An 18499-nucleotide genomic window follows, 5' to 3' on the forward strand; every position below is an offset into this window, starting at 1 on the left:
CCTTTTCCTCCCTGGCGAAAAGCTGCTGGACTCACTTGTTGCAAGACCCTGACAGTCATAACAAAAACAAGAGGCCCTCCAGCATTTTTATCAGCTGGTGTATGACAAATCTGCACCTTGACCGAGGTCAAGACCACCACCAATGTCATACTGGAGATAACGATGTACTCTGATCCGGCTGGGGAAGAGCAGCAGAAGAGTGATTCTTTTCCCGCTGTCGAGTTGTTTTCCAGACCTTAAGACCTGAGTTGCAGCGTAGAAAAATCGCTGCGCAAAAATGTGATTTTGTGCTAATTAAATTCCTTCCTCCATCTTGGTCTCTTGTCCTTTAGTGAAACCTTCACGGGAACTAAACCATTTAAAAATAAGTTATTACACTAATTATCCTCCTTGCAGAGAAACTTAACGCATAATGGCCTTCACATGGTGTGGAGCATCTCTGAGGAGTCCCCGGCTCTCGGTTTCTCACATTCGGCACAGTTGGTCATCAGGGGCATCCAGTTTGGTTTGCAGAGTTTGCCTGAGACAGCGGGTGTTTTGCTTTAAATTTGAAGGGCTTTTCTTTGAAACGGTTCGGAAAAATGGGGACAATTGCAGAAAGAATCCACAGAAATAAATTGGTTCGCTCGAACCCACCCGGCGCTTTGGAGTGGAAAATAAAGTCACACACGAGTTGAGCTTTCGGTTGCTAGTCGTGAAAATCGCTGGGGGTTTCCTAATTGATGCAAACTACTATAACAATAAAAGATGACAGTATTGTATTTCTTTTCCTTTAACAGTGCGACTACAAATAAGATAAAATAAAATAAAGGTAATGCAGTACAAGCTCCGACCCAGATTTAATTAGATACAAACTAGCAGGAGAGCGTAAAAATAATTTATACCTGCAGCTTTCAATACAATGTATAGTCATATTCAATATTATCAAAGGATTCTTTTCATTTCTCGAATGAAAAGAACCTTCAAACCAAACACATGCTGATATTATCAAACCTTTAATTCTGGAGTGCATATTTTAATTTACTAAATATGACTGTATGTGGCAGAGAAATTCAACACCTGGTGATTCAGTACAGAAAAATGTTTTGAACATACTGATAATCCCCTTCCCTTGCTTTATAAAATTTAATAACAAATTTGCTGATATATTTTTTTACATTTTGGCTCAATATCGATGCATTTGTAATAGTGATAATAAAAGCTAGAAACTGTCCTCATATTTTGAAACGTGCTGCTGTTTTGCACATAACGTTAGGCTAAGTGTTAGCTGTTGTTACATGCGACTCCCCGGCATTTTTTCAAATAATTCCTTTAAAGTAAGAAAGGAAGCAGTTCTTACATTGTCCACTTAGAAATCCTTGACAAAWTTTTTTTATCATTTGTAGCTGAACTTATGATATATTCCTTTGGCTATAGCTAACTGTTAGCTGCTAATGACGCTAATGATGCTAATGTAGCTTTGAAGCTTTCTGTCTCGCGCCAGTTCACGGTTTTCAAGAACTTGTTCTAAGTTCACTCCATGATGTTAAAACTGAATGAATTCATATCATACAGTTCAGTCCCTTAGCAGTACGAGCTAGTTTCTGTTATCAAGCCTTTTATAAAATAAAGGGTCCAACAACATACTGATGTCATTACATCTTCCTCTGCTCTTCTCTTTACTCATACTGTAATTTCACATAGCAGAAAACACTTCCATATTTTCATATTTTGGTAAACAGACGGCAAGACATGACATTTTTAAATACAATTTGCCCGCAATTTTTTTTCTAGAAAGACTACATTTCTAGAGCGTCAATACAAATTAACTCATCCGCTTGGATGTTTTACTCTTTGTATTGCTTTCACAACTCCATCAAGATCAATGCATTTTTTATTTTATTTAATTTTTTTTAACAACAAAGCAAAGTCAGAGTGAAAACAGATTCCTACAAAAATAATGACGGTTGAATAAATTCAACATAAAAATAAGTGATTTCATAAATACTCACAGACTTCAACTCAATATTCAGTTGATGCGCCTTTGGCTACAGTTGCAGCCTGGACACGTCAGGACTTTGCAGTTTTTGTTCGTGCGTGTCATGTTGTAAGGGGATCAGCTGTTCACGGCCCTTTTCAAGTCCTTCCACGAATTCTTTATCAAACTGAAATCTGGGCTTTGACTAGAACATCCCACCCTTTTGCCTTCAAACCACTTCAGTGCACCTTTAGATGCTTCGGCGTCGTTGTGCTGATGGAAAATAAATGTTTTCCAAATCCGTAGTTCTCTTCCAGATTAAATAAAATCTCCACATTGCATTAATTCAACCTTCTACATTTTACAAGCCTCCTAGCATCCTTCCTGTAACTTTGGCATTTGCGTTACAGCAACAATTACTTTAATGGACGTTCACCCCCCCCCAAAGGAGCAATAAAGTTGGATTTGACAGCTGACTTCAATTAACAGTCTGTTGCTCGTTCCAGGTAGCTAATAGCGCAAACGTTGACATATTAAGTGGGGTTGTAATGTGATAATTATATGGTTACAAAACCCTTAAAGGTGAATCCCCTTCAAACTTTCACATTGAAGCTCATTTTTTGAAACAAACTTCTCACCGAGTCGCCTCCGTTTGCCCGATTAAACCCGATTAAACTTTACAATGTCGCAGCAGATATGAGACGAACAGACTCAGCCTTATACTCCCGAGTGTGTGTATGCGAGTGTGTTCATCATWAAAAAAAATAAACAAATATTTTAAAAACGTAACTCAAACTCCTAAATACCACCCTTCGCTCTGGATACCCAGAGGTCAGGCGGTTGAGGCCATATTGTTTAAAAGACTTAATTGGTGTTGCGACCTCGTCGGCAGTTTTCCATAAATCCCGTCGCTGTCAGGGTTTGTTTATGTGTATCGGACTAAAAAGAAGGCCTTTTTCTTTCTGTTCTGTCGTCTTATCTTTTTTTTTTAAGCCACTTAAGCGGCGCAACTCTAAACTCCTCTCCCCTTGTGACACGACTGTTAGCTTTTTTTTTTTTTTTTTTTAGCTTCACATGACTGCTGCTTATTTACAAAGCGACGCCTGCGAACCGAGCGCAGCCGCCACGGGAGAAAGAGGAGGAAGAGGAGGTCGTTGTCATCTGGAGGCGGACGGGAGCGACGTCGCCGCAGGAGGTCACCTCCGGAAGACGTCGGTCCGAGCCGGAAGGGAGGCAGAGGAGGAGAAGGTGTGACGAGCCCGACGCTCTGAAGGCAACAGTGCAGCGATTGTTCCTTCAGCAGATTACAGGGTGATGTGAAGCCTCATGCCTTCAGAGAACATGTGACTCTTATAATGGTTCAGATAAGACTTATACTGCCTCTCTTGTGCTTTAATTTCAGCTTGTCACACTTACAGAGCTCTCATCTCGTACACCGAAATGAACTCCTGGTTCCTAACGCGCAACTTACGGAATTACAGGAGGTGCGAGGAGGCTTGCAACTAAGTCTCCTTACACCTAAAATTAGTTCCTAATTTCATTTCTGTTCAGTTTTTCAGCAGCAGGTTGGAAACGCGCTGCAGGATTCCACTGCAGATTGTTCTGTATCTTTTCCGCAACCACAAACTTCTACATTGGGTGGATAATATTTGTTCACTGCATTTCACAATTTCAAGATGGATTTCCTGATTGGATTTTTGATCTGGACCTTGACTAGGCCAGTTTTTTTTTTGTTTTTTTGTTTTTATATTAGACAAATATAAAAATATATACATTCTAATTAATTAAAGGGTTCCCCCAGAAAACTTTCCAAGCCTGGGCCTCGGGGCTTTAGAGAGGCCTTAAAAAATGTTTAAAGTTGACAGAAAATTTGAAAATATCACTTGACATTAGCATTAGTAGACTGGAAGATTAATACCTAAACACCAATTATAAAGTCTTTAAAAAAGGCAATAATAATAATAATTAAAAAAAACTAAGATAAATTAACAATTCTATGCCTGTTGGGGGCACAAGTTAAGCCTGGTGACCCGCCAGGCTTATAATACACTGAGGGAAACCCTGTGCATATTTATGTGTATTTTCTTACAGTGGCTTGCAAAAGTATTTATACCTCTAGACCTTTTTCAATATTTTATCTCATTTCAACCACAAACATAAATGTATTTCATTGGAATTTGGTGTAAAATACCAACACAAAGTGGTATGCAATTGTGAAGTAGAAAGAAAATTGTACATGATTCAAAACACTTTTTTACAACAACAAAATAAAACTGAACAGTGCAGCGTGCAAAAGTCAAAAGTATTCAACCCCCTTCTCTCTGAGCCTTCAGAAGACATCTGTACGTCTTTAAATCTTTAAATTCCAATAACAACACATTCTTAAACTTTCCCATTGTAGTTCCAACTGCATGTTTATGGACGCGTCTCTTACATTGCTTGAATCTTGATGAAGGTTGTCTTTTTAAACAATAGTTTTTACCATTCTTTCATGGATTTATGGGCTGCACATGTAATAGTTGTCGTACCAACACTTCAGTTTCCTCTCTGCCCTGCTTTACTCTGTGTTTTATAACTTAAACCTCTTCACCGCTTTCTCTCTGCCCTTTCTGCTGGCTTCCATGATGTTTCCTCCAATAATGTTCTGCTAACAAACCTCTGACATCCACAAAGAACAGCTGCACTTATACTCCTTACTTTAGGGTTCCAAGCCCTAATGACAGCTCGAACACATCACAAGGATAAATGTATTCTTTGTGTTGTTTCACCGGTTGCGCTTTTATTCCCCGTCACCTCGCCTGTTTCCTCGTAAAAGTCACCCAGTTTTTATACTCCCTGGTTTTCAAATGCGTCTGTGGATGCCTGTAGCTGTTGCATATTCATGGTGCATGTCGGTCTGCTTACTTAATCTGTGGACTTTCCTGGGCCTCAGGCCGCCAAAGCCATTTGGATCATGAGCTTGTGTTTGGTTCCTGACACTGAGACACTGTTAAATAATAATAAAGATTTTAACTGTGACCAACATGCGTAAGTGCATTGAAATAAACCAAAATCTGGATTTAACAAAGGGTTTATAGGAATTGTTTTCCATTCCTTCCTCTCTTGCTCAGAGCTTCCGCCTTGTCCTTTGGAGGAACGGAGGGGGAAAAAACTTGTTATTCAAGCGAAAAGGAGCTTCAGGGACTTCTAAAAGATCTGTACGGAGGCTGACAGACACCAGTGACACGACTTAAAACAGAAGCCGTGTCTTTCCCCCCCCCTCCTTACGGTCCAAGTCGACCCCTCCCTTACCCCCGAGCAGCTGAGTTCTGAATGCTCCTGACTGATCGTTCATTTCTTTGGCTCGCCAAGATAAGAGGAGAACTGCAGTGATTCCTGCCGGATACAGAAGTGCTTATAGCTCTCTCTCTCTCTCTTTTGTTGCAGGGAAGGAGATGAGCATTTCGACTTGATTTTTCTTTTTACATAATGGAGAATAGACATGCAGAACGCACCGTAGCCAAATGACAAATTTCATAGATTTTCCTGCATGCCGGCTGCCATGGGAAAGTCATAAGAGATACATTTTTGTGGATCTCTAAGAGTCATGGAGCCCCTGACTGAAATTTTAATGTTGGTCACAGTTGAGTCGGATGAGCATTTAGAGAAGACACGCACCAGACAGCACGTTAGCGGCAAAGCGTAAAGAGCATGAAGAATCTCTGTGCCGTGGAAACATCACTTGGACCGCCGCCGGACAGCACTTCCTGTGTTATAGAAGCAAAAGCTGATATATTAAGTCCAAACTTTGTTGCTTGTGTTTTAAACATATTGTGGATTTTGCCCTCATGCACACAGATGAGACATAAATGTTAGATTCATATCCTACAGCATTTACGTTGACTTTACATCGTTGAGGCGCCACGACGGACGTCAGAAATGAGGGATGAGAATACTGAGTGGAAGGTTCCAGTATGGCTGTGGTTTCCACTTGTTCAAGTCGAGCTAATTTGTCCGTGGAGGTAGCTGACCTAGTTGGGGCTCATAGACCGCGGTGTTTACAAAAGTTGGAAGAAACTAGCTTAGCAACCGACCCATTCCTCGTCCATCATCATGTTGATCGCCTACATTCCACATGGCTTATACCAATATTTCACAAACGATGTTTTCAAGTACACCGGAGCAGAGAAAAGTCTAGACGCTAACCGGTTTTTGTCGTACAAGCTAGGCTACATTACGGTGGGGCATTTTCTCCATGGCTACTAATGATTAGACGTGTAGCTTCTCCATAACGCGATATTTGTTTGGGTTTTTCTTACATGAACATTAATCTTTCTACCTTTTAAAAATGTTTATTCTGAATTCACAAATACACAGAGGCCTGCCAGTTCTCATGATTGTCGTCTTCTGTCCTCATTAAAAGAGGAAAGACGACAACAGCCCAGTTGATCACGCGCTAAAACAAAAGCGACATTAGGCAACGAGTTAGCGAGCTCGTTGGTTGTTTTGACGTCCATCATGGAGGATTGAGCAGCTTTCTGGAGATCATCATGTCACGTCAATAGGTCAATAGTTAAACCAAAAATTATTCATACTCCGACAAGATTTAGCATCCTGTTTTTTTTCCATCTACATCTTTCTTTGGTATTAATATTTAMGTATTTGAATTGGATAAGTCAAAGTTCTTACATGAATATAACACAGTATCTGTAAAAATTAGGGTGACAGCAAAGATACCTTCCAACCTCAAAGACCTGGATCTCACCACCAACGATTGATCATGAGAACAACAACAAAACATGCAAAAAGCTGCTCGGTTATTAATGAGGGATTGCCAGCGAAGGTTATTTTCCCCCATTGATTAATGTCAATAATTTCTGACATTCTGAAGCTGATACTCCTTTTACACTGTTTTGATTTTTGAGAGATGTCTGTCTCATTTTCTCTCAAACAAATAAATAAAAATGAATCACTTTTGGCTCAACCATGCAAACATCCCACAAGCATCCCCAGCAACTTGCTGAGAAACCACGTACTTTTTTGTCTTCATTAACGCATTTTTTGGCATATTTCTGCCAGCATATGTCAGTCCACTCTTATCAGAAATGGTGGAGCTCATTAAAAGTAGTCGGTTTACTGCTGCAGATCTGGCCTTTAAGCGCAGTAAATACATTTCCATCAAGGTTGTTGGGGGTCATTCCAGAAGCTTTCTTCCCAGTTTTGATGTGTTTGGGATCATTGCCTGGTTGGAGCTCCCTGCTGTGTCCAAACGTCGAGCCGTCTACATGTTTGTTTGAAATTAAGTAGAAGCCTTTTGAGACAGTTCTTGATTTCACCACTCACTTTACGTCATTCACCAATAAACTCCCTTCACTGTTTTGTAGTTGCTATTGTGATGTCTGATTTGAAAGCCTTATCTTGACTAGAAACATTTTTCCTTCTTGGCAGCACCTTTGAAGACATGGATCACAAAGAAGAAAACTTAACACATTAAACAATGATACATCAAAATGGGGAATAAAAAAAAGCAAACAGCATCAGCAGCCAGTTCCAAATCCTTTTGGTGGATTTTATAATTTAACATTTGTTTTCTGACATCCACCCTGAGTCTTTCTGGTTTTATACCAAACTGGCAACACACCTGCACTTCATTAGACCGTACCATGATAAAACAGGTGAAACCAAACAACAAAGAAACTGGAATATTTAGATTATTAATCTAATTTACAAACTCATCCACATAACTACATGGTCTGCAAAATAAATCATTTACTACAGGGAAACTAAAATGGTTATGCTAAAGAAAACAAACAATATAATAAAAAGAAAACCCTCCATAGAATCCTGTGATACAATCAGTGACATCATACACCCATTTAAACAGATATCAATTAGTCAATTAACAAGTTTGTGTGGCACAATTCAGCAACAAGACCAGAACCAGAAGACTTGAGAGGTCAAAGGTTGATACAACAACAGCAGATCTTTAAGGTATGTTGGTGCTAAACCCTTCAGTGACTTAAAAACCAGCAACATTATTTTAAAGTCTGTTCTCTGAGCCACAGGGAGCCAGTGAAGGGTTTTAGAACTGGGTGATGTGCTCTATCCTCCTGGTTTTAGTCAGAACTCCAGCAGCAGAGTTCTGGATCAGATGCAGCTGGAAGATGGATTTTTTTTTTTTTTAGGCAGACCTTTGAGGACACTGCTGCAGTAATCAATGCGTCTAAAGATAATCGCATGGATGAGTTTCTGGGAATTTAGTTCTTTAATCCCAGAAATGTTCTTCAGGTGACAAAAGGCGACTTTGTAACTATCTTTATGTGACTCTGAAGGTTCAGGAGTTCATCACTACGCTCAGATCTGGAGACAGATTGTTAGTTGGTAGCTGTAATAACTGAAGCTGTGTGCTGACTCTAGATCCGATTTTTTATACAGTCTAAGCACTAATTTGTAGCATGACGTTTCTGGAATATCATCTGCATAGCTGAGATATGAAGCAAGTGCTCCAAATGTGCTGAAGGATGGGGGAAGGGACATGAAAATCAGAAATAAACAACTCCGTCTCTTTCTTGTCTGACTAGAAACCTTGCTCCAGAAAGAATTTTAATTTTTGCCCCTTAGCTTTTTGGAGTAGGACCTTCTTTCTCAGTCAGCCTCCTCATAGACTGTGACGGTGTAAAACTATCTTCAATACAAAAGATGACACTGGTGCTCTGGCATTTTCCAGTTTATGATTGGCATGATAGTTCCAGAGTTGTTCTTGGACACCCTAATCAATTGATCTTTCATCTTACGCAAAAATATGGGTTGTACTTGGATACATTTGAGTGTCTTTACACAAAAAGATCCAAAACACACGTGCAAAACACAGGTTCTGAATGAATAAATCAGGCCAACATCAAGCTTCTGGAATGGCCCCTATGTTAACCCTATTGGAAATGTACAGACTATGCCAGGAAATCATCCCGTTTAACTGTAACTATATCTTTTCTGCCAAGACAAGCGATCAAATATCCAGCGAGAACTTTTTGCCAGAAGCTTTTGGATGGCCAAAAACAATTATTAACGATCAACTGGTTAAGTTTTGTAACGGACAATCAGCATTCTGTGGGGAAAAAAAGAACAGCTCACATGTATCTTGAAATGCGCATCAGCTGAAACGCTGTTTCATTAAATTGATGAAGACCAAAATTTTACAGAACACAAATCAGTGATACAGAATCAGATGGTCCCATAAGGAGTCCTTAGTGCAACATTTTCTGCTACTGTCTGTACTGATGATATAACAAAGAATCAGGACATGTGTTGCATGCTCCCGTCTTTCCCACCATCCCTGCTCCTCCTGTCATCTTCTATTCTCTTTCTTCGCACACATCACAGCTTTCACGTCGGCCGAGTTCTTATAAAGTTTTCTCTCCTGATCTCCCTGCTGACTCCGTCTGGCGTGACGCGCCATCAGCACATTTGTATCCCCCGAACAAGTCTTTCACCTCTCCAGCTGCAAAGAACCCACTCACATCACACGGCCCCATGTGCGTGTGTGTGCATGTGCGTGTGTGTTATTGTGCGGTTTGAGCATGAAGTCTTGGCGTGCCGTGCCTGAGGGAAGGGAATTTTAAATCAGGAGTCCATGAAAACTAATACCGGTGAATATTTAAATGCTTGATTCCTATCATAGGTGGGACATTGATGAGGGAGCTTTGACTGGTTGGGTTGCACACAGTGAGACGGTGTATGGAGGTCGGGGGTGTTTTTATGTCTCTGTTTGCCCGACTGAGCAAGAAGAAAGCGCATGGGCTCTGCCTAGTGTTCATTTGCTGGAATTACGTTTTCTCAACACATCTTACTACGAGTCCTTGAAGGTGGAGAGCATCTTCAGGAAAGGGAGAAAGGGAAACATCAACCACCTTCACTTTTATCTGGATCTGACACAACATAACGGGAACTTCTTTGATCACGAGGGCAAAGGAAAAATGCAGAATGCCATTCTGCACAACAAATAATCTCCCCTTACTTTATCTTCTTCAGCATGCACTGTGTTGGCCTGCTGTCATCTTAATGAAACAAAGGAGAGGCATTACCAGCGGCTCATCCTTGTGATCCTGTCTCCCAGGGGCCCCCGTCCTCTGCCACTGGTGTGCAAAATGTAGGTCGACTGTTCTGTGAATAAGGGGGCTGCTGGCTATTTGTTTGGAAGAGGGGGGGTGTTGGCCAAGATTAGGCTTCCAACAACAGTCAAAGGGTTGCGCGATTCAAAAACCTAGTTGACCTTTCTCAAACAGTTAGAGCATTAAAAAGAGACGCAACAACAGACGCAACTCAGGGTATATGCTTCTAGCTTTTATAGTGGATTCATCAAACAAACAATGTGGGACTGAGTTCAGTCATAGAAACATCAATTGTTTTTGCAACTTCGTTTGGCCAAGGATTGTACGGTCTCCAATCAATATGACAGGAACATATGACAGGAACATTGTCCTATTGCTGCAATTTCTTAATTGTCTGTTTAGAAACATTTGATGAGCAGCATTATGAGTCGCATTTTTTTCTTTTTCAAGAATTTCAAGGGTCTCCACAATTGTCCAGTTGTCCACAGTGCCACTATGTCAAAAACAAGATTCATCGTAAGTGTCCATCTTGAGCCTTTAAGTGTTGATTTGCCAAACTAAGCAATTCCACGATACACCAAAAAATGTGAATTAATAATGGACCCCCAGAGCCATTGTTAGCTRAAATCCACAAATCCTTAAGGTTTCCTCAAAACGTTTGTAGCTGCTTGTTTTAGTAGTTCAAACACCAGTTTACCTTAATCTAGTTATATTAAGGTAAACCATCTTGGCTCAACTACAGAAGCTAACATGCATAGTGGTTCTTATCTCTGCTCATAGTTTAGCCAATCAGCATCACGGAAAATAAATAATGCTCTTGGATTGGCTGCTTTCCAAATGCCAACCAATAAAGTCAACTGCTATATTACCTATATTGGCTTCCTAACTACCAATTCCTTTTAAATCTTTTAGAAACACTAAACAGACGTTCTAGCAGGATTTTCTGAAGATAATTTGAAGTTACGTTCCACAGAAAAGTCTGCAAATACGTGAACACACTTGTATGGAAATGGAAAAAGGCTGGGATCCACTGGATTTATTTTGTTTAGTCTTCAGTCTTTTTACTAACCAGCTGCTAACATCAACAATATTTAACACTCATCCATCCATTTTCTTTACACCCTTGTCCCTTGGTGGGGTTGGGAGGGGTGCTGGCGCCCATCTCCAGCTGATGTTCCGGGTGAGGTTCACCCTGGACAGGTCACCAGTCTGTCACAGGGGAACACAGAGACACACAGGACATGCAACCATGCACACACACACTCACACCTAGGTGCAATTTGGAGAGGCCAATTAACCTAACAGTCATGTTTTTGGACTGTGGGAGGAAACTGGAGTACCCGGAGAAAMCCCACGCATGCACAGGGAGAACATGCAAACTCCATGCAGAAAGACCGAGGCCGGGAATTGAACCCAGAACCTTCTTGCTGCAAGGCAACAGCTCTACCAACTGCGCCACTGTGCAGCCGCATATTTAACACTCATCAGAGACTATTTTTTTTCTGAATGTTTTTGCTTGGTCGAAGAGATCCTACAGCATGAATTCTTCCAAATCCTCTCCTCTTTTCTAAAGTCCTCACTTCAGCTGAGCTTTGTCCTCATGGACCTCGTGCAGCAATGCAAGGCATCAACATGTTTACCAAAGATACAGTGAAGAGCAGACCTTGGCACATTTTCCCTCAGAGTGTTGTTTTATAACTCCGTCGTCTGTGGCTATACCAGCAACCTCATTTTTCAGGAAGATAACATCACTTTCTCCTACAAGCAGCCAAGAATTCAGCATCAGCTGAAAATAGTTCCTTGTCTTTTTTATTTAAAATGCTAAATTATTTTTTATAAAAAATAATGAAAAAAAAATAGGGCGCTAGATCGTCATAAAGCCAGTGAATAAATGGAATAATGAGGATGAAAAAATCTTTAAAAGGATGAGCAAAGGGAAAGGCTAAGTAGTGATTTTTGTCTTTGTCAGCACTAAAAAGGCACAGTCCTTCCCTCAGTTGGACTATGATAAGTGTATCTCCTTGTTTGCACATTTATCCACACATCCGCTTTGTCTCCAGTCTCTACAAATGACAAAACAACCCCCAACACCTAAAAAAAAAAAAAAAAAAGTAGATAAAAAGGCCACAGTACAGCCTTATTCCTCAGATATAAAAGCTTACTCTGATCCCTACAACACAATACGGCCGTTTCCCTTGTGCCTTTAGGCCAGGCAACAAATAATACCCATAATGGAGGATGTCTGACTGCTAGAATCCCCTGTGGGAGCGCTGGTCCAGCTCATGGAGGGACACGATGCCAGGCGGAAAGCTGTGCTGCCTTTTTATGGACGCCCCAATCTGGGCACACGCATTTTTATTTTAATTCCTTTCTCTCCTTTTCTCTCCGCAGCTCACCTCACTGGCAGCGTGAAATGTTCTTCCGCCATTATTTGACACAGTTCACACGTAGAGTTTGGAAAACAGGTTGGAATGTGCCGTGAATAGTAAGTTTGGCGTCGAAGCAGCGGTTTGAGAGTCTCTCCCTCCCAGCAGCAGCAGCAGCAGCAGCAGCAGTGTAACCCATGGGGGCCTCAGATGAGGAAGATGTGACAGTAACAGCTCGAACACAAAGTAATAAGTCCCAAGCTGACACCCCCTCCAACCCACACCGTCCCCCACCCCTAAATAAAACAGCGAGCCACGGATCCACGCGACGCTTCCCGCTCGGCTCCCTGGAGCTTCCCGTCGTCTCCTCAAACAGCTCACACGAAGGAAAACTGGGAATTTAACCACAGAAATAAAACAATTACATCTTAAATTCCCCCTGAAAAATTCATGTTTGCGCTACGCTGCATGAAACATGAGCGTGCTTGAAGAGAAGAGACAAAAAAAAAAAAAAAAAAAAAAAAAAAGGAATCCCTCTGAAACACAATTGTGCTACTTTTGTGGCCTCAAAGTTGAGCGCTGGGAATTTGGAAAGCTTCAAACAGCACTTGGTGTTAACATCTGGGTCGAGTAGCAGCGGCTGAGTGTGTGGGCCCACAGCGCCACACTGTGGTGGCTGTAAAAGTCAAACAGGCAGCACTTTCCCCCCCCCTTTTGCATTCTTTGTAAAAGGGGGACGGCTGGATTTCAATAAAGCTACATTTAAATAAACTTTTAGAGGAGTGTTACCAAATGACAAATAAAGGACAAAAGAATAGTCAATGGTTTTCTATAGGAAACTGGTGGATTGAGTTGAAAAGGCAGTCAACAAACCAGACTCCTTTATAGTAGTCGTCATGAGGAACAGTCTAAGAGTCCAAGCAAACTATTGCGAAAAGGTTGTCAAGTAACAAAAAGAGATTAAGTTTATAAGACAATACCATATCAAACATGACGCAAATGTATGTAAACTCCAAAAACGACATATTTTTTTTAGTGGCTGTACATAATTCTGTCCTAATAGAATTACATCCAATCACACACAAAACCAATGTGGTTTCAAGTCACGCTTTTTATTTTCAATATACAAGTCCACAGCTGCACTTAAATAAACTTATTACAAAAAATGACACTGGCTTACACTTTGGCAGAAGCAGCATACACATTCCTTTCCGACGAAAGCTTAAAGCGTTTAAATACAGTACGAGGAAATAGCGTGGAGTGAACAATCGCTGTGTTGAAGCGGCAACGGGAATCGCCTGATCTGACCCGGTGAAACATATCGTCTGCATATGTGATGACTTTTTTAAGTGACGGATGTAACAGGAGCTTGAACATCACTGAGCGGCTAGAGGATATATTTACTTACCAGTCATGCACATGTGATGAATGTCCCGTCTATGTAACAACTCTGGTATTTGAGCCATATACGCATGTAAATATAAAGCTCGCAGTATACCACGCTCTGTTCTTGGCCCTTTATTCTGTAAATACGCAAGGGAGACCACAAGAAATAAATAACTTCAAACTTTTAAATATAGATATAAAGCCCACAACGTATCGGTTTTTTCAAAGGGGAATGATTGTGCCGATTGTCACAGCGGCTGTCCAACAGTCAGGAGTTCACGTGCAGCTCAAGCGTCTCACATCCTGAACCACAAATTGGGTTAAGGCACACAGTTTGCAGAGCACTTTATGTGGAAAAAAAAAAACAAAAAAACATTTAAATAATACAGGTTGGACGCATTTTCATCACCATAACAGAGACGGTTTTGAAGCATAGCAGCCTTCGACTGAAATGTAAAGTGTTGATTCTTTCTAGAGCTGGAGAATTTCACAGTTGGCTTGAGTCTGAGCGGAAACATGGTTCTATAGCGCCTTGAAGTGGCAGATGAGCACAAGAAGCCGTGTGAGTATTCATTTTCACAGTCCTTTACCCTTTTGCCACAAGGCTTTTTAAAACAGACGTGGAGCCGGGAGTTGCTCTGGAATCGGATTCCACTTGCGTACTCCCTTGGCTTTCCCCCCTCACCGGCTCCGCTGAGGAGCCGCCACCGTTCCAGACGTTCCTGATTTTGGTCCCCTCGGCTTGTCCCTGGGCAACAGCTCGGCTCGCTTTCTCTCCGACGTTCGTTCAGTCACACGTCGATCTTCTTCAGCTGCTCGTAAGTGAGGAAGAACTGAAGATGGAGTGAAGGAAAATGTGAGGAGAGGGGAGCTACAGTTTTTAGTAGACAAAGGCGAAAGCAGAGGGAATCCTTAAACTTTGCCACCCAAAGTAAATAAGTTCGTCCCTCTTAACATCAAAAATGAAACCCTGTGTTCATTCTCTTGCCCGCGGAAGGTCTCCTACGGTCACTCTGATGGGGGGGTATATTTGGGTAATGAGGCAGTAGTTCCAGGAGATTACATAAAAGTGTTAGCCAGAATTAAGCTAATCTCCCCCACTAGAAAGAAAGAAAGTTTCTGAAGCCCATGCTTTACTGAAAGCATTACAGCATTTTACAACCCGACTCAGTTATTACCACATCCTGGAATACATTTCAATTTTAACCAGAGTAGTCGTCGACTCAGAGGGCTGAAAGGATACAATGATGTTCCACGGTCCCAGGCGGAGCCAGTTTGGGAAGAAACCCTTGTAGAGCGCCATGAAGCCCTCTGAGCGCCACGTCTGCAGGAGGAAAACACATCAAGTTCAGTCCAATGTCACTTAATTATCCTCTGATGGAATCTGCTAGTGATGATACTCTGCACTGCTTGGTGATTCAAAGGAAGAAGAAAACTTTAAACTTGGCATGTTTAAGCCAATACATTTTGACACCATGATGGAACAAATTTCCAACTAATCAATCTTGGCTAATGACCTGAAGGTGAGAAAGTTTATAAAGCCAATCTTCCTCCCCCAACAATGAATACATAGTTCAACACTCTTCAGTGTGGACGCACAAGTGATTTAGACATATTTTGTATCACTATAATTTTTAAAAAATGAAATAAGCGTAAGTACAGAGGTAAGTGAAGCAATTTAAGGGGGAAATTGTATTTTCTATTAAAAAAAATGTCACGACATGTCTGTGATTCAATCAGGCTGCGAGGCAGCGAGAGAAAACAAGACTTCCGGGAAGTTTCTGAGTAGTGTAGAGTAGTAGAGAGGATTAGGAAATGTTGACTGTTTTTTAATCAATCCAATTCTGTAAGGAAGACGTATAGTCTGCAGACACATTAGTCCAAGCTGCATTACATGCAAATTTCTTAATGGCTTTTCTTTGTATTACTCTAAACATGTCTGCCTCTCACCACAAACATGGCCTCGGGTTTGTCAACCTTCCTGTTGACTCAACATGCACTGTGTGTACGCTGCAGGACATTAGCGAGTCAGATTAAAATTAATGGTTCATTTGAATATTTCCAGACATTTTCTTTTAGACATCATGACTAGAACTCAATTGCCACCATATTTAATGTTTAAGTTGCTTCTTCTCCGACTTATGAGTTTAGCATTTTTGTTTTTCACATTTCAAATTTCATCTGCGTCACCGTTATAACAGCCGCTCTATTATCATCCCGTTTTCCCATAAAGTGCAGCGGTCTGCATTGTTTTTTTTGTTTCTCACAAATAATAATAAAAAAAAAAACTAGGCTGTTTCCATTTTGCAGCAAAATGTTCTGTTTCAATCTGAATTAGCATTCAAGTGTGGGTTTTTTCAGGCATGAGTAAACCCACCTAAACGAAGCAGTTAATACTTCCCTGTTGCCAGTAGCAACATGTCTATCAGTAACTCACTGAGGGCTRCAACAAGTGCAACACAAATTCTTGCATTAATAGATTTTGGAGATTATTGARCTGATGCAGMKCCATGTTGAGACCAGATATCAAAGTGATCCACCAGGTGTCTAGCAGACAGATATAAACTGCAGTGCCCTCAGTTCTTAGAACCTCCATATAAAACATTACGGCCATTAAAACAAAGGGCCCTTAAAGCCGAGCTGCACTGGAGACGTGCGGCTAAAAACCAAACCTAATCTTTTTYACTGACTGATCTGGCTGTTAAACATAAACCACAAACACTTCCAGGTTACAGATTGGGTCCCCCGCCCCCGTRCTAAAAACAGTTCYAGTCTTAAAAGCTAAAGAAAGTTCTTGATTTGAACTAGAAAGAACCAGTGCGGCTTTCCAAAGACAGACAATTTTAGGTTTGTCTGGTAAATATTTGATTCTAAAYGAAGCATTGAGGCTGCGGTTTATTAATGCAGCACTTAATGCTCTATGAAGAGCACTGACCTACTTAAAGACTGACAGATGAGAGATTAGAAAACTGACTTCATTCCAAAGTTACTCAGGATTTTTATTACCGTTGATGCTTTGCGTAACTTGATCACTTTTTTCAGCCTTTACCAAAGTGAAACCAAAAATATAAAATAAAMACTGGGACTCAGCAAGCACTAGTACCAGATTTCTTTAGAGTATTTAGCTGATCGTGCATTTATTGCAGTTGACATSTAAAGCAGTAGATGAAATCTGTCTATATTCAACAGTAGAAGAAGAATCCACGCAGGAAGACCTCAGACAGTGTTTGTGTGTGTTTTCCCGTTGAAAGACAGATGAGTTTAGTATGATCCGRGTGTTAGTCTGTGACTCACCTGCAGCAGACAGTCGAGCGTTCCCTGGTACAGAGCCCCTCCCCTCTGGTTCATCATGCGTGTCCGGACCACATCTACTGGATTCGAGGCCAGAGCCCCAGCAAGGCCACACACAAAGCTGGACCTGATGGGCAACAAAGAGCAGCAAGCGTTGGGGACGTTACAGGGTATCTGCAGGTTTCAGCAAGTCAAATTTAAAACCTTGAATAAAATTTAAGACAGAAAAAGAAAAACCCTATAAATAAAAGGAATGGTTAWGGGACTCTGCTGGCTCGTATGGGCTGGYAATAGAAGTAAGCCAATAGTGAAAATGAACRTTGTCCAGTCAGCAGGTGATATATTTGCATTAACCCACGATAGACGCCCMAAAAAAAGCTAGCTAAGTAGGGCATATAAGCAGCTAGTTACCAAATGCCTCAAGTCACAGAACACAATGAAGACGTCTGCATGCAACTCAAACTTTAGCCGGACAGAAAAGTCACAACAACATTTATTACCTGGTATTGGCATTTATGACCACCTTACAKTTTTCAAATTAATTTAAGTCCTTAACTTTAGATAAATGAATTTAAGACWTTTTAAGGATGCGTGGACACCCTGCATGATATCATGGCGCTAGTCAGTGTTTCRGTGCCACCAATGAAACCAAGACYTCTGAATCCTAAAAACCACTAATGCAGCCCTTTTCAAACACGTCAACCATCGTTGACGTGYRTCTGTGGCTCTTCGATYATCACACTCCTTAACTGACCAGTCACTAAGTGGACAGCCATGTCTTTGCCTCTAAAGTTACTGTGTGAACATTTACAAAATATCCACAAACATACATACCGCAAACCAAAAACTAAATCCTGACAGACGCACGTCACTACAACGTATTTTAACTGATGCTTTTCATTTTTGACAGCTCTAATTTACAGCCACTTAAGGGATACTTAGGAATCCCTCCAGTAACTGAAACTCACAGGAAGTGTGTGTACACGGTGTCCCCCATGTAACCCGACAGGATCAGGTGCTTCTTGGTGATGTCATAGACCGGGAGTTCGACGCCGACCACGATGGCTGCTCTCTGAGCTGTTAGAGAAACGCCCTGATACGAAGACAAAACGAATGCTTACAGGCCGACACTGAAATATGAAACTCACCGTTTGGTTTTGGTTTTGTTTTTGATTCTTTGAGAATTTCCTCTACCTTCCACAGTCCTCTTGTCCCCTCCTCCTGGTAGATATTGATGAAGTTGCCCATCATGCTGCCTTGGATCACATTTCCCTGAGCCTGCATCCGGATCTGGGAGAAGACACAAAGAAAGGGCATCAGATATGACAACGGATGCATTGTTTTTAACCTGCGTTTAAACCTGTAATTACACTGCGGGTGTGACTAATAAAAAAAAAAAAAAAAAAAAAAAA

General features: G+C 41.1%; 1 protein-coding gene across 1 annotated transcript; it reads right to left on the bottom strand.

Annotated features, from left to right (window-relative positions):
* Positions 1-13501: 13501 nt before the first annotated feature.
* On the bottom strand, positions 13502-18425 carry LOC103478942 (kidney mitochondrial carrier protein 1-like). The gene is made up of 5 exons (XM_008433093.2): positions 18282-18425; positions 18056-18180; positions 17091-17214; positions 15040-15120; positions 13502-14629 (listed from the first exon to the last, which is right to left on the bottom strand). Exons 1-5 carry the CDS (start codon positions 18423-18425, stop codon positions 14588-14590), a joined length of 516 nt encoding a protein of 171 aa, XP_008431315.1. The 3' UTR covers positions 13502-14587.
* Between the last annotated feature and the right edge of the window lie 74 nt (positions 18426-18499).

The sequence above is a fragment of the Poecilia reticulata genome, linkage group LG17, assembly GCF_000633615.1.
Source record: "Poecilia reticulata strain Guanapo linkage group LG17, Guppy_female_1.0+MT, whole genome shotgun sequence".
In the NCBI taxonomy this organism is placed as follows: domain Eukaryota; kingdom Metazoa; phylum Chordata; class Actinopteri; order Cyprinodontiformes; family Poeciliidae; genus Poecilia; species Poecilia reticulata.

Excerpts from the sequence above, each read along its gene's own strand:
- LOC103478942 (XM_008433093.2), bottom strand. The coding sequence starts at position 18,425 with ATGCATCCGTTGTCATATCTGATGCCCTTTCTTTGTGTCTTCTCCCAG. Across the intron at positions 18,181-18,281 it reads GGACAAGAGGACTGTGGAAG|GGCGTTTCTCTAACAGCTCA; the intron begins GTAGAGGAAATT and ends TCTTCGTATCAG. Across the intron at positions 15,121-17,090 it reads CGCTCGACTGTCTGCTGCAG|ACGTGGCGCTCAGAGGGCTT; the intron begins GTGAGTCACAGA and ends TTCCTCCTGCAG.